Source organism: Pleuronectes platessa, chromosome 16, assembly GCF_947347685.1.
Source record: "Pleuronectes platessa chromosome 16, fPlePla1.1, whole genome shotgun sequence".
NCBI lineage: Eukaryota > Metazoa > Chordata > Actinopteri > Pleuronectiformes > Pleuronectidae > Pleuronectes > Pleuronectes platessa.
In genome coordinates, this window is record NC_070641.1 from 9,949,635 (window position 1) to 9,966,014 (window position 16,380).

At 40.9% G+C, this 16,380-nt stretch overlaps 1 protein-coding gene and 1 long non-coding RNA gene across 3 annotated transcripts in view; both read right to left on the bottom strand.

Moving 5' to 3' along the window:
- Window positions 1–416: 416 nt before the first annotated feature.
- Window positions 417–1,794, bottom strand: LOC128458656 (uncharacterized). The gene is made up of 2 exons (XR_008342042.1): window positions 1,498–1,794; window positions 417–1,258 (listed from the first exon to the last, which is right to left on the bottom strand). It is a non-coding gene; the product is annotated as an uncharacterized LOC128458656 (long non-coding RNA).
- A 1,695-nt stretch (window positions 1,795–3,489) lies between these two features.
- The window catches only part of lasp1 (LIM and SH3 protein 1), a 29,231-nt gene continuing 16,340 nt past the window's right edge, over window positions 3,490–16,380 (bottom strand). The window contains exons 4-7 of one of the 2 annotated variants that reach the window (XM_053444321.1): window positions 11,676–11,783; window positions 8,338–8,413; window positions 7,366–7,460; window positions 3,490–6,653 (exon numbers count right to left, since the gene is read on the bottom strand). In XM_053444321.1, coding sequence (XP_053300296.1) covers window positions 6,480–6,653; window positions 7,366–7,460; window positions 8,338–8,413; window positions 11,676–11,783 — 453 coding nt within the window. In that variant the 3' untranslated portion in view covers window positions 3,490–6,479. Of the gene's footprint in view, window positions 6,654–7,365; window positions 7,464–8,337; window positions 8,414–11,675; window positions 11,784–16,380 lie in introns of both variants that reach the window. The other variant, XM_053444320.1, reaches the window with a different exon arrangement.

Consider the following 16,380-nt stretch of genomic DNA (forward strand, 5'->3'; position numbering starts at 1 on the left):
TCATACTGAATTCTTACATATACCGGATTAATAACTGGATTAATGAAGTACTTTTCTATCAGCTCGTCAATTAATTTCAAAATAGTTGTCTCAGTTGCATCTAGAAAAACACAGATTTCAAAATGATTAATTCTGTAGTTGCTGGAGACATTGTGGTGAAGAGGCGTTCAGTGCAGCAGCAGCATTGCTAGTTTGATTCCAGCTCTGGATCTTTGTCACATATTACAATATCGACTCTCCATGTTTATCATGTACATTTACATTTAATTACACAACCTACAAGTGTGTTTGCACTTTAAAAAATGTACCTATTGTTTTAGACAAAACGTTTTCTTTGACAAAACAGAATAATCTGTGGTTGTCATCAGAATTAAAATAAAGTCACTGGTGTGTTGAACAAAGGAAAGAAGCAACACTTATTTACTGAAATCATCTTTATTCAACATAACATACTGTCAATAATCAGTGCATCAGTAAACTGAACATCATTTAAATCCTGAAGAACATAATATATATTGGAGATTTGGTGATAAGAATGAGAAACACGTTTCTGAAATGACACCGCTGTTCTTCATACGTGTCATTTGCAGCCAAAAACAAAATAAATATATATATATATATATAAACTGTATATAATATTAAGACAAACTGAATAACAGCAACATAAAGGTTTCAACAGAGGAGGTGATGTGCTGTGATCTCTTCACTGAGTTATTGCACTGAGGCTCCCCCCGTGATGGGAAACCTTGATTGTAGTGAGGAGGAGCACGTATTGTGGCAACACAGAGGAAATAATATTAACACTGACGTCAAGGCTGAGACATTTGATGAAACACACACATGATACAAATAAAGCCACGAGTGCAGAGGTGTTGGCCACACAGGGATAATACTGTTAAACTCACATGCACATGAGGTGGAAGCGATAAATAGCTCACAGTGTCGTGAAAAAAGGCAAATTCCACACTCAGACTGGTATTCTTGGACTGGTGCGGACGTGACACGACTCCTCCTCGACAGATAACACACAGTCTGGATAGAAAAACGAGTTGGGTCCATTGAAGAGGAAGTCAGGGGAGTCTCCTCGGACTGGACCGGTCCTCTGGAGGATGGAGGGATGACATAGTGCAAGTGGGAGATATAGAAAAAGAGAGGCAAGAGAGTTTGGCCTCCACTGCTCCCTCACTTCCGCTGGATCACTCCTCACGCCCCACCTGAGAGCACTGATGGGAAACCATCATGGCTCTGGCTCCTCTTCCTGAAACACACAAACAGCTGCTCTCAGACGTTTGCAGATCGTCTCTTTGGAATAAAAAAGCAATTAGAGCTGATTTGAAATTCATATAGAAACAGAAAGGTGCACAGGCTCAGGGGAATTCAAGCATCATCATCTCTGCAGCTTTATAGCGTTATAACAGATGAATAACACATTTAATAGTATTATAAGAGCACAACAGAAACATCACACGCATCATGTGAGACGTGGGGATAGCTCACCATTGTCCGGACACCAGGGATGCAGGAGAAACACAACATCCCGTGTGCGCCCATGTTTACCAGCGGACTGTGTGCAGGAGCCCTCTTCTTCATCCTCCTCCTCCTCCTTCATCCTCCTCCTCCTCCTCACAGCATGTAGATGATGTAGGAGAGGAAGACGAGGCCCATGATGGCGAAAAACATCAGCATCAAAATGTCCATCATGGTGGAAATGGTGTCAGGCGATGGAGGTGCGAGGAGGACGAACAGCAGCCGGTGCAGGAGCTTCGGAAGAGATCGGCAGTGTTCGGGGGGAGTCCGGCCGACCCCTCCCCCCGTGACTCCTCCGGCTCCAAAACCGGAAGTGAAAGGAAGGATCTTTTTCCGGCTCGGTTTTACTCCACATTTAGACTCTCGCCTAAAAGGTTTACATTAAAACTGTTTGAATCAAAACCAAGTGTTTTATTTCAGCCAACAGAATGTGACATTTTGAAGGAGTGAGGTAAACACCCGACATTTCACTAAAGGGCGATTTCCTCCATTTTTTCCACCCAACTTTATTTATAAACTTGCACATTTACAAACAATGCAAATATGTGCCCAACACAGGAAATAACCAGTGAACGTGACAGTGCAGTTTAAAGGAAAAATAGATAAATACATAGTAGGTATTAGATATTAGTTAAAGCATTCATTATCCCAATATGTGTATTAGGGCCCGAGCACTGAGAGGCACTGACAGACAATAAGGCCCTATTGAAATTGTAAGGATTATTATTATTATTCAGGCAAATTAATATGCTAACATGCTGATATTCTTAACAAAATTTGCAGAAAATTAGGAAGTGGTGAACATTTGCGTATTCTGGAGGAATTGTCAATGGGCGTGGCAAAATTGCTTTAGCCTTTTTGCAATCTTTTCTAGTTTTCTGTATTTTCCACCTTTGTTTTGTTTTGTAGGAACCTTAGCCTTAATTTAAGGACTCTTTTGATTTGCTAATGAACTTTGTTTTGCTTCTGTTACTTATATTATCAAATAAATAACATATACTTTTATTGTTCATGTGTTTTTATTTATTCATCCTTTATTTAACCAATAAGGTCCCACTGAGATACATCTGTCCTGTTAGGGAATCCTGGTGAAGATGAGCGGCACTGAAGTAAGAATTTCAGATATAAATACAAGCAGGCAAAGATATATACACACACACAAACACAGCCTTAAACACAGCAACAAGATTAAAAAGAAATGATTATAAAAACACATACGAATCTGTGGCTCGATGTTAAAACGATGACATTGTTCTATGTAAATTATTTTAAAAGGCTTTTAAACTAGATGCTTACAATGATGCTATGAGATCATTACCTGGATGGTCTGGTGCGAGTAAAATGATGTGGCTGCAGGAATCAATACTTTTCAAACTGTTGTTTATTCAATGGAAATGAAATCATCCTGGTATAAACAAATATTAGGTTTAGCACTTTATGCTGCCAAACTGAACTGCGGAGGTGTTGGTGCAGTTGTCCTCATGTAAGAAATTAATATTCATATAATTTTTTTCTCCTTTGGACTTTTGTATGTATTTTAATCTATGTTTTATTTTATTTGCACCTTGAGTCTGAATAATTAATCTCATCATCATCATCATGCCAAGGGACGGTGATGAATCTAGGTTTTCTGCTGCTCATTCAAAACATGTAGTTCATTAGAGCAAAAGTCAGATTTACTGAGCTCTGTTTCAGTAGTTCAGACCTTGTGTCAATGAGGCCCAGTCAGAGGGCAGCTGCTCCAGGCTGCTCCAGACCCAGCCGGTTCAAGGATGATAATAGTTTGATTAAATACAAATGTCAGGTAGTTTGTGCAACTAAAACTAAAAAGTATAATAGTCTTCCTGCTTTAGAACCATATTTTATAGCATCTGTTTGTGAACAGGATTACACAAGAATCTATAACAAGTTTATTCACCGATGGTCTAAAGGATTTGAACAGAAGACGCAGCACAAACAATAGTCTGAGAAAAATGACATTTTATTGAATCTGCAGAATCATAAGTACAATTTGAAGTGCTGTAACAGGGCAACAGGAGATGATATCAGGTCCTTAATTCTGAGGATGTATTCAGTATGAGTTTTGAATACATGTGTATGTCAATATGCATATGATATCTTTATCTATTTTTATTCAAAAAAATAACAAAATTATATCAAAAACAAAAACAATTTAAGATGGAATGCACAAAACTGGTCTGAAGGCTAAACCTGCCATTGTTGATGATATGATTTCAATCTGCAGAGTCTACAGTATATAACCAGTATCATAGAAGCAGAGGATGATTCATCAGAAGCGCAGGAGCCCACGATGGAGGCTGCAGGAAAAAAAGAGGGATCACAGCAGACGGGAGGACAGGATACTAGACAGAAACTGAATGGAAACGGGATATGATATGTCGTTACGGTTCAGTAGATGAGTGCTGCAAGAGCAGAAGAGCGGTATTTGGTGGCAAGAAGTTAACTTCTGACTAATATCCAGGTCAGACAAAAAAAATAATTGCCGTGCCTCACAAGCTGGGAGAGTGAGAGAGTGAGATCGCTGCCCTCCCAGCCGCACACGCTTGCATCATCCCACACACAAATTTGACTTTGCCTTAACAACTCAACCCTGAGCCTCACTTCCAAAACACTTGCTGTCCACTTTTCCATTTCATCCAGGCAACCCACTGACATCATCCATCCGCAGGTCCACGGAGGCTACCAGTGTGACCAGCTTTGTTATTTAGTTAAATTTGAGCAAACATCAGCATTAGCCAGGAGCAAGAATCATGTCACTACAAGCAAAAAACCTCAAACTGTCCAGTTTACCCAAGAGAAACAACATTGAGCTCTAAAACAGTTTTCTGTTCTAGTATCTGCTTTGCAAGTACTTAAAATCATCCGGGTGGCAATAGGGATTAATGCACAACACAGGCATACATACTATACAGTGTGTCCGTCCATTTAGTTTGGCAACCCGATAACCACCTTGAGGTGGGGTCATCATTTTTATCAGCACTGTCACAATTCATCACATTAGAAAGATGCAATTTTTTGAATGAATGTTCAACACCAACTGACAACTTGCATCACACCGGACTTCCTCCATGAGTTTTGAAAATCACATCACCTCCCCCTCAGCCAACTTCACCAAAATAATATGAACTGCCATTTTCTTTTCTTTTTTTTATCTGCAGGCAAACAACTTCCCCCGAGCACCATGACCAGTAAAAACATTTCCCCTAACTTAACTTTATGATACATATACAATTGTACAATGTCCTCTAGCTACAATAGTGAGAGCCTTGTTTGTTTTAATAAAGCTGAAATATCTCCAGGCCCCTCCCACCCCACCGGAAAGCTGCACCGCCCTGATCGCTCCATGTCTGGGACAGTCACAGTGCATCACACGGGAGGATGAATAAGCAAGGAAAAGGGGAGGATGTCTGTACGAGCATGGGCAAATCGCATTATTTACACAACTGAGAGATGGTCAAATATCTTTTTATAAGTCTGATAAGGTTCTCACAGAAATACAGCATCTAGAGTGGAGGAAGGATGCAGCTTTTTGTGTAACAGCCAGAAACGTGAACGCTCGACTTTGTGATTTGAGACGACCAAAAACTGGTAAATTTATGGCAGATTTCATCGGTCGAATATCAAAAATAGTTTGGGATTCACCTGCCAGATGGATTTAAGAAAAATCTACCTTTAGGGATGTTTTAATTACCAACGTATAAAATAAAATTCTCTGTCATGTATCTTAAATGCAGTCTTTAACTTTACTCAGGAACAGGTTTAAATGTGAGCGTATTCAGCCGGTTATTCCAATGAGCTGTAAGAACAAAACTACAGGTCAGCTCGGTTAATCCCACGACTGATCAAATGTGCGGGGGTGCACACGTTAAGATAAACTTCTGTTTCGAATCATAAATTGGGTGGCTTGTCGCATTTATTTAACACACCAATATTCTTTTGAAAATAATAGTCTCACAATAACAAGAAAAGATAAAAGGAATAACAGCATGAGAAAAAAAAAACTTCGAAAACATTTAGCACAGCCAAGGGTTCACCAGTTTCTCTCGACTTTAAATGGAAAAACAGACTGGAATGTTCTCTCAGAAAAAAACAGTGGATTAACCTTAAAATAAAAAAATACAGAGATTTGTGCTTGGCCTTCTGTTTTATAAATGTTTTTCCTTTGATGGTGATTTCATAGCAAACGGGAAAAAAGACTCAACCTGTTCCCATCTTGTATTTTTCTTCAAACATTTATCACCATAACTATGTGAGGACTGACGGTTGCAAGTAACTGGAATAAACATGTATAGACGATAAATGCACAGCCACTGAGGTGATGTTTTCAGTTCGGCTGCAGCAGATGGACTGATGACGTCCCCTAACTTTGTCCCTGATCCCTCCCGTATAACCGTCACGCTCGTGAAAAGGCAACAACAGGAGGTGCTCTTCAGTTAGGCTGCGATTCCAGTTTCACACAGCTACCCACAATGCAAAGCTGAACGAGAAGGTGGCCTCTTTGAGCACACAATGGCAAAATGTGTGTCAATCTATAAATATATTAAAAACCTCTGTGTTAAGACTGATAACCGGCTGATTGGTGCAACAGGGTTAGAGGTTAAGGGAATGTAGAAAAGTCAAAAACATGGAAGAGGATGGCGGTCATCCAAGTGGAGAAAGACATCAGCACAGACAGAAAGAAGGACAGAAAGAGACAAACAGACAGATAGAGGGTGTCTGTGGTTGGCAAGCTGAACGGTAAGAGCAGAGAAGGAAAGCAGGGTGGGGTGGGATGGGTTTGAGTTCTCACATGACAGATTAGGGAACAAGAGTCAAATTAAGAGAAAGCGGCGTTAAGATGAGATGGCACTGGGCTTTTCCTTTCTTTCTTTCCCTCCTTTTCTTTAACTACTCCTCCTCTTTTTCTCTCCCTCGTTTACTTTCCCTCTCACTCAGATGGCCTCCACGTAGTTGGCAGGCAGCATGCCCTGCTGGCCGGTGCGTTCAACACGGCCGTACATCCAGCCCTCGTCGATCTGATGTACGTCCATGATCACATCTCCGTCCACAAAGGACACCTCATCCTCATCAGCAGCAGCATAGTCGTACACGGCCCTGTACTTTTTCTGTGGACACAGACATAACACAAAGAAGTTCAGTCAGAGGAGCAACTGCAGAAATCATCTATGTTATGTATGCCTATCACTAAAGTTACAGCAATAAAATGTCTTATTCTGTCATTGTAATCTTTCAGGAAACTACTGTCAACAACATAACCATGTTACTAACATGGTCTCTGCCACATAAACAATAAAATATAGAATATTATCAATGATTATCTGCAGTATAAGGTGATGCTTTAGCCCCTGTTGGTTGGTTGGTTTGTTTGTTCGCAGCGTTACACAAACTACTCATGATTTCTAAGAAACTTGGGAGAAAGATGACACGTGTAGATTCCTCTACATTGGGAGACGTATCTGGGTTAAGTGGTGTTCTATAAAAAGTCAGTCCTATTATGATGTATTGAAGCCCAAGTTAATGTCTTCAAATATTTTATTTTGTCTTACCAACATGCCAGAATCCCAAACTATTCAGTTTTCTGTCAGATAAGTTCAGGAAAACTATCAAATATTTACATTTGAAAAGATAAAATCTGTGAACTATGGCATTTTTGAAAAATATACTTGCCAAGTAGTTTATTAAAAAAGGTGTAAACATGATTTTTGCAAAATTGAGAAAATTACAACAATATCTTGAGACACTTTTCAGGTTTTGAATATATGAAGTCAAGCATCCTGTCCACCTTCAGCAAAGGTCATTGGACAGTGGAAGACCTACCCCAGAACCGGTAGCTGGGCCGCCAGCTGCCTGGCCCACTGATTCAGAAGGAGCATCATAGTTGTTCTGAGATGCTGCAGAGGGCTGGAAAGCGGCTGCTAAAACAGAAGGAAAATAAATGAATATGCAGGGAACATAATATCTCAGAGATCTGACTCAAAGGGGTGATGCCCGGGGATTTAGCCACAGGTGTTACTTGTTTTCACATTTTTGGGGGAGGAGAACTGAGCTTTGATTGCATAAAGCTAATTCCTGCTAAAGCCAAGTGTATTTACTGCTGCCTGCACTGACTGAGTGGTTGAAGAATTCAAAAACATGGCAAGTCAATACATGCATCCATTAGCTCTTGATTTCACTGTTACACAACCATGTGAACAATGCCTTTCTGTATTGAAGTGTAAATAGGGCAAGTAAAACAAAACAAACTAAGGGTACACTGGTCAAGGTTTCTCATTTTTATTACTTCAAACTCGCTGAGCCTGAGCAAACCATTTTGGCTTGAGAAATTAACAGTTTGACTGTTAAAGTTCAGATTACACAAGACTGTGAAACACAGCATCTTGTGCAGCAAGGTGACTATTTACAGCCGAATGGGATGACTGCAGACGAGGGCGGCAGTGAACAAGTTACGACCAAGATCCCAGAGTGGTGTGACAAGGTGACCAGCCTGGTGAGCTCATATGACCTGTGGCAGTAATTAAGCCACAAACAAGTCAAGGAGCTTAAAGAAAAATGTAGGTGCAGCACTTGTACTTTTCTGAGAAAACCCAAGTGTTAAAGTTCTCCAAAAAATAGTTTTTTTTGCCCCTTTGTATTTACTTTGCTTTTACTTACTTATTTTTCGATTTTTCTTGAACATTTCATAATGTTTCCCTCCCGCCGTGTACTATTTTTCAACTACAGCCCTACACTGCTACTGTTTTTGCCTCGCCTCAGTGCTGAATGTGTGTTTTAAAAATAATTTAAAATTACCTGGGCTGTGGCCACTTTGGGGCTGTGGGGCATCTTTTCCCAACTTAGCCTTCTCAAAGTCCTCATGGTACTTAATCTGCAAGAGACAAAAAAGAACGGTGTGAGTTCACAGAAGGAGATGGAGTCCATACAATTTCAGACATCAGGGAAAACCACGAGGGATGATATTTCCTTGAATTATTTAAAACACATTAATAAACCAATCAACGATACCAGCACCTGGATAAGCAAAATAAATTAAATACATTGATTAAAAAATGAAAACAATGTCAAAGTACTATTTTTGATCTGGAGGATATTTTCTAGCAAATTATTGCCAAAAAAAACCCTATAATTTATATGTAACATTGCTGCCTACAGAAAGCTAGATATGTTTAAGATATAATATTGTTAAGTATTAACTTTTATAGGACTGTTGAAAACCTGTAGATACCCTGCCAAGAGCTTTAAATCTACAGGTGTAGTTGTTTTTCCAGGAAGCTGTCACAGCATGTAGTTAATTTACTATCCACCAGAGGGCTCCCACTTGTTCTACAGTTTTCCTGTTCTTGTGGTGTTAGGTGGGGCAGCAGTAGCAGCTCGACACTGACAGGAAGTGACATGTCAGCAGCAGCCGGAAGTAGTGTGAGGTCAGAGTAGCATAGCAACCGCCGCTGACATATCAAGAAGGACAGGTGAGGTAAAATAAAAAGGGAACCCAATCTAAGCCCGAATGCTCGGTGTGAGCAGGAGCCAGCTAGATTCAAGAGGAAACACTGAGAGGAGGAGGAGGGGAATCATACGACACACTTAAATCATTTATATTACAGCTACAGCAAGTGTGAGTGAACATTCTTCTGAAAGCTTTTTGAATCTGTGAGCCATAAGCTCAGTTCATGATCCTTCCACCTCCCGAGCCGGTGTGACAAGGGCAGCATTCAGTGTAACAACATGAAACGGGGCCACTCTGAGGAAACCGACCGACTCTATGACTACACTCAATAACCCCCCCCCCCTGCTGCCAGGGCTGATAACAGACTGACTCACAGTGTCTCCGCTCCAGATTTACAACCCTCGATTCTGTCCCCGCTAAATGAGCCCACTGTGCCAGCGGCATTTTCAAGGAGTGTGTTCACAGACTGGACGGGATGACGGAGTGTTAGTGCAAGAACAGTGAAGCGAGTGACTGAGAGAACACAGTGGCTGTTCTGGAGTGCAATATGCTGCGTGAGAGTGTGTGAGAGAGATTCATTTGGCTTGTTTTGAGTATTCTCGTCAAACAGATAATGTGAGTAGCGGTGTTTTCACAGACAAACTCCATAAAATGTCTGGATAATAGGGTCTGGACATTCTGAGGATCTCACATATGAGGAATGGAGCAGGAGATTGTTTGTGTCAGACACATTCACAACAACAGGAGAATGTCCGGAGCTTTGAGGTGAAGTGTGGCACCTGGGTAGATCATGCAGGAGGCAGGACATGAGGAATATATTCAGCTTCGGATATCAAATGTTTTTGTTTACGTTCTCATCACCAAAAGCTGTTTAATCTCATCATCTTTCCAAGAGGACATCATCTTCAGCGTCTTCTACGTGTGAAGCACCTCTTTTCTGTCCTGAGATATTCATGTTCTTATTTTTCCAGTTGTGCGTCTGTCACATTTTCAAAACATCAACAACATGCCCCCTCACTCTGTGAATTCTCAGGACATTTTCCTGCTCTATTGAATTGTTTTTACGAGGGACCTGGCAGTCCGGAGCAACTGACTCGGACATTTGCGTTCTCACATACAGCCCCTCCGGTGAATTTCAGTAGAATATCTGGAGGTCAGTGTATGTCTGAAAGCACGATCTACAGTACAGCAAGAGCCCAGAATGCTGCTCTAATAAACTGGAACCTGTTATTTATTTGTTGGTGTTTCACAAGAGGACAGCGATGGGGACGGGTGACACAACTGACATTCTGCAGAGGGCGCTGGTTGAACTGGTTTGTTTCTGCGTGTCCGGGAAAGAGAGCAAAGGGGGAGGGGGACCTGGCATTCATCTGAAGCGGTTCCATCATGATTGACGGTGAATGATTGCAAGCAGATGTCATTTTTATCAAGATGACTGATGCGCCCACGATGTGCCCAAATCAATCCGGCCATAACGCACTTGTAATCTTGATGTGGCTTGCCTGTGTGCACCCATAAATACATGTAATATATGTGTGTCTCTCTCCGTCCTGCAGATTTCCTTGATCTCAGTCACGCAAGATCTTTCATCGCATGAACGCAGCAATTACCCATCACCCTCCACACTAATTATACCATTAGCGAGGCCGGCGCGGAGCTGGTTATGTGTAACGTTGTATGTTTCGTGTCTGAGCGAGGGAGTTTCACGTCAAAATAAAAGGCCTTCCCTGCTGACTTAAGCAGTCTGGGGATGCAAGTTAAGTACTGTTTGCATTTATACATCACTCTTCTGTATTTACAGAGAAATGGCAAATCAATAACAGGAGCTAAGGGAAAGACGAGGGGAGAGTGGAGGAGAATGGTCCATGCGCAAAGTGATTTGAGGAGAATTCCATCAATATAAATGAGTGATGCGAGCAGTAGGCGAATGACTGACTGGTGTCGGTGAGTAAGTGGGAGGAAAGATACTCTGAAAAAACCCAGCCAAAAAACCATAACTTAAAAAAAATGTGATAAAGCTTGAGATTTTCATCTAGTGAATCTCTGGGGCCTGAAATGGTGGTGGTGCATCCAGGACATCAAAATAAAGGTAACAATCCACCTTTGAAAATTAAGCAAACCTCTTGGAACTCTGCTGGTTTCTATTGGTAGTTTTTTAAGCGCCTAAAACCACGAACTTCGAGGAAAAAATGCTGGACCCGTTTTTAGTTAGAAAACTCGAGGCTTTGTTGAATGGAAAAACAAAAAGAGAGAGATTTGGGAATGATGACACCATCACCCGCATTCACTTCCTGATTTGGTTCTTATCAATTTCTAACTCGCCGAATGGTTGGGGACACCGTTGCCAACACTTCGCCCCTTCTCCACAGGTAAAAAAACAACATTAACACCCTCTTACACCTGGCTTTTGTCTGCAATGGGAATGGAAACAACTGGACGGAGGTCATAGTAGTAATACAAGGAAAATGTATTTGTAAGGATGTAGTCTAAAAGTCAGCTTTAAGTTGTGATATCAGCAAGAAAGAACATGACCCTGTTCAGTGGACTTCATATCGACCAATCACCTTGCTAAGAAAAAATCCACAATTCATTGTTGCCAAAAGAGATTATTAGAGACTTAGAGGAATTGAATGGACAGGTGAAGTGAGGGGTGATCCTTTTAAGAGCCTGTGTGGCCGACACTTACGTTGCTGATATTGTCTTGCGATTTCTTAACTCTCTGGATCTCCGGTGTGTCTGCGACCGAGCTGAAACATTTTCCTTTATTCTTCTCAAAATCCTCCCTGTAGCGAACCTGTAGAAAAAACACAATCATGTTGGAAATGAAGAGATGGTCAAAATACACAAAGCAAATCGCACAGCTATGAACAGTTTTCTACGCGGTCAACAAGGAAAATCCAACAAATGCAGCTGAAGTTAATATTTATGGAAACCCTGACCTAGATATGTTCAACATACATAAATAGATTTTCTTGCTTAACATGGGAGTAATTTCCACTTCCACCAAGACTATAATATTTGTATCTATAGCATCTCTAAGGGGTAGGCGCTTGAACATGAACTAGCAAATGGATCTGTCCCGAGTTTTAATGAGCTGTGTGCTGGCCCAATAAAATATTTTTATAGCGGGAGGAAAATGGTTTTACTGTTGACTTTATTGCAGCTTGACACCATTAGATTACTAATACGAGAACCCGGAAATGTCACCTCCAGTGAAATGGACATTCTGCTAATGTTTTTCCTTGGAAGAGGATTGGCTCAGGTTTAAATTAAATCTAAAATGCAACTATTATCATTGCATTTCCATTTAACAGAGTGGATTGACAATGTTACTCACTACAAAATAGAAGTTTAATGATAATACAACATTCAAAGAAAAAAAAATATCTGATGATACTCAACAAAAGAATTATCAACAATCTATATGGAAATCATAATTCTTGGGGGGCCACAAGAGAACCCCTGCCAGAACATCCAGCATGTCAAAAAAAACAACATGTTTGGCATTTTGTTGAAGGTATTTGGTAAGCACTGACTGTTAGGTGGGAGTGTCCAAATGTTTCTGCAATTCTGGTATTTCCCCATTTTCAGATTTTCTACAGAAAACCAGAACCAGAAATAAATCACTAATTTCCTGTGTACCGACTATGACTCCAGAAAGCATTACGTGTGCAAGCAAAGTGAGGTTGGCTATATGTATTCAAATCTTTGATGGTGACGATTGTTTCCTGTTTGCTGGGGGAGTGAAGGCCTTACATACAGGACGTGGCAGCAACCATATATGGTCAGACTGAGAGGTAGTGCTTGGTATGACAAATTGTGTTCGTGCTTTTCTAGCCCTCCCACCCTGTCCTGACCCTAAGGGCAGAAGAGGAAACGTCCAGCCCAGGCAGAGTCAGATGAATATCTGAAGCTACAGGATAACCCCCCCCCCCCTCACTGCTGAGTTTCTGCAGGTTTCAACAAGTTAAATTCAAGGCGTTTTTAGACCATAATTAATTAAATTTAGTAACCTATGTCAAGTACGACAGATATAAAGGAATATTAAAGTCATGGAGTAGAGAACCCTGTAAACACCACTTTATCTCATAACTACAGGCAGAGATCAATCTATTCAGTTATAGATTACACATTGGTTCTATATTGTCCAATTCTGCGGTGGGTGTTTTTCCGGTGGTTTGTAGGGAGTCGTTTGACTGTTGTAGCTTTTCGTTGTAGTTATGGGCAAACTTGAGGCTACAGTGCAGGCCTTTTATTTCGTCATGAAGTGTAAGTTCAGGTATTTAGTATTGGATTGGACTAGAAAGGCCACGATTTCTGCCGTCTGAAGGTCACTGGTGTCTCTGTCTGATGATGTTTTTAAAACAGTGTTTGAAAAAGTCAGAGCAGAAAAAGTTTGCTGTTCCTCAGTGACTGGCCGCCGCCATGATTGATATCACGCATAACATCTTGCAGACATTATTATTAGAACCAAAACGCAGCCAAGCACAGTTTTTTTTCCTTATGATCTCCTTGGCACACGCCATGACATTTCAACAGTGACAAATCACCTAATTCCTCCTCCCCACACCAAATCCTTATTCCCGCCCCCATGGCGACTGTGATATCAATGCACTCCTCCCATGAAAGGACTCTGCCTGCACAGCCCATTACCAGAACACAAAAGCTTCATCCCTCCATCCTCTCCCACAGTGTTCACATAATGTCTGACACTGCTAAACAGAGTGCTGACCAATCCTCCTCTCGTCTTGTGATGACATGACATGGTTGTGATTCAACGATTGTGTGAGTGTGAGAGATATCCGCTGTCATCCTTGCCATGAAGTCCTCCGAGAGATAGATTGAAAGTATAGATGAGCTTCATTCCCTGGGAAATTATACACGGCTCTCAAGCCTACGTACAAAGATAAGTCATGGAGAAGATTAATGCGGCCTCGGCCCATCTTTGTCCTTCATTTGCGCTCCGCTCCCATCAGTCAACGAATTATCCTCCCCCTATTTTTATTTCTCAGACCGTCTCCTTTGTCTTTTTGGATCCATGCAACAGCTTCTTCTCCTCCTCCTCCAATCATGCGTCTGCTTTCTCTCCCCACCCACAATCCCTCCTCTAGCACCGCTGCTTTTTCATTCATTCATATTTTACTGCCTCAACAGCAACAGACACAGACATCCCATAGAGCAGCAGCTCCTCACCATGATAATCTTTGTCTCTGCATCTATTTGCATTCCTCTGGCTTTCCTTCCTCTGGGGATTTTACTTTTATCTCTTCCTTTTTCACCCTGAACTCCTCCCTCCCTCTTTCTCTGCGTGTTGGTGCCTTCCTGTCTCTTCCTTTTTTTCTCGCTCATGTGCGCCTCATTGCTCTCCCTCCTCCCAAATTTGCTCTCCCCAGTTTTTTCTCCGTCTCTCGATCTTGTTTGTTTCAGTTTCCCCCGCGAAGTCTTGTAATAAGGTGTGACAAACCTCTACCCTGCTACCATAGCAATAGGTTTCCCGTAGCAACGCAGCAGCAGCTGTGGCGAGGGGTGAGACGGCCACAGTCTCACGCAAACACTTTCAACTTCCTTGCAAAGTGTACCGTACAATAATAGCACAGGATCATCACAGTGCAAGAGGCTTCTGTCATATCATCTTAACAAATACACAATAGCTACATATGTACATATCATGTATAAACTGTGTGCCATATGTTAAATTTTGGAGTGGATCCGGAACACTACAAGATTAGACGTTTGACATTTTCACAATAACTACTGGACCTTGATGAGGTATGCACTTGACTTAGTGTCATTCTACTTAAATAGACAAGTCTCAGCAAAAATAGTTGGCACTTTAACAGTTTTGAAACTAGTTCTTCCAAAAAGTCTTCCTATACATTCTTTTTTTTGAAGAATATTTAATACTTTTTTGTTTATTTCTTGATACAACTAAGAGTTGTTCTAGCTTCTAGTCATGTATGACAGCATAGGGAATATGGTTAGGTTGAATGAAACAAGCAGTTTGAATAACTTCCTTCAAACTTGACAGGTGAAGTTTTAACAGGCCCCTTTCACCATTTTATGACATTTAACAGGCAAGAATATAATCAGCAGATTAATCGATAATACAAAATCATTAGCTACAGCCCTATAGAGAGGAAGGTCTTGACCATAAATCCTTTTAGACCTTCTTCCTTTAAAAGCTTTAAGTGTTAGTTGAATCACAGTTTCCTGTCCACTCAGACCACTGCTCTCACACAAACAGAGCAATGACACTAGATTCACAATCGCATTAATCCTTCCTGTCAAACAGACATCTTTTGTGTATTATAAGCTCATTTGAGGCAACTGTTGACGATTAACCATTTGTATGATCAGCATCTCTGGGTGTTTGGTAGAGAGTTGTTTTGGGGGGGGGGGGGCTGTTATAACACAATCCGTGTAGAAAAACACCATCTGTCCCTCAATCCCTTCGTCATTTCCCTCCCCGTATGACCCCCACCCAATACTCCACAATTCCCAATCTTGTATACACACACAGATTCATATGTAGTGTTTTGACACAGACACTTGGATGACTGATGTGGCTTCTATAATAAGTCCCACCCACTCCATGAATAACTCTCTCCTCTGCTGCATGATGTTTTAACAGCTTTTCACCATGGATGCTCCCCTGTTCCCCATCTTGTGATTAATGAGGCTGAAAATGGCGGAAGTTGACAGCAGTTTTTTTTTTTGTATTATTATTAAAGGTGTTCAATCATAAATGTATTACGCAACTGTTTCTGTGGTTGTTTTAGCGATCATACAGACAGACAAGTTCCTACGCTGCAAAGAAACATAGCTCAGATATTATGGCATGAATAAGAGAAGTGAAACTTCACATGACAGCCGTCAACATTGATGACACTCTGCCACTAGTTCTCCACCACATATAATAACATTTTCTACTCACACTATCTGGTATTTGTTATTCTTCCTGTAACTGCAGGAAGCCTTTGTTGAAAGTCTGTCGGTGAGTGTAAATCTCGCAGAATCTCTGTCGGGGCCGTCTTTATTAAGTCAACACATGGCCCAGTTCAGATGGATAATTTGGTCTGATGAGGTTTTTTTGGTCTCTCAGAATGTATTTGGGTCTTTATTTTAGCTTCAGCTGTAGCAGCTTTAGTGATGTTTTCTTGGGGTAACAAATCAGATCAGAATGGGAGAAAAACTGAATATTTGGGAGGATCATTTAATCAATAAAATTGTATTTTTATAGTCCATATTCACAAATAAAAATGAGGACTTAAAATTCGCGACATCCCCTGTCCTCAACCCTCAACAAGTGTAAGGAAAAAGTTAACAAAATAAAACCTATTAACAGGAGAAAAAAACATTTAAGCATAAACTTGCTAAAAAAATTTACAGCT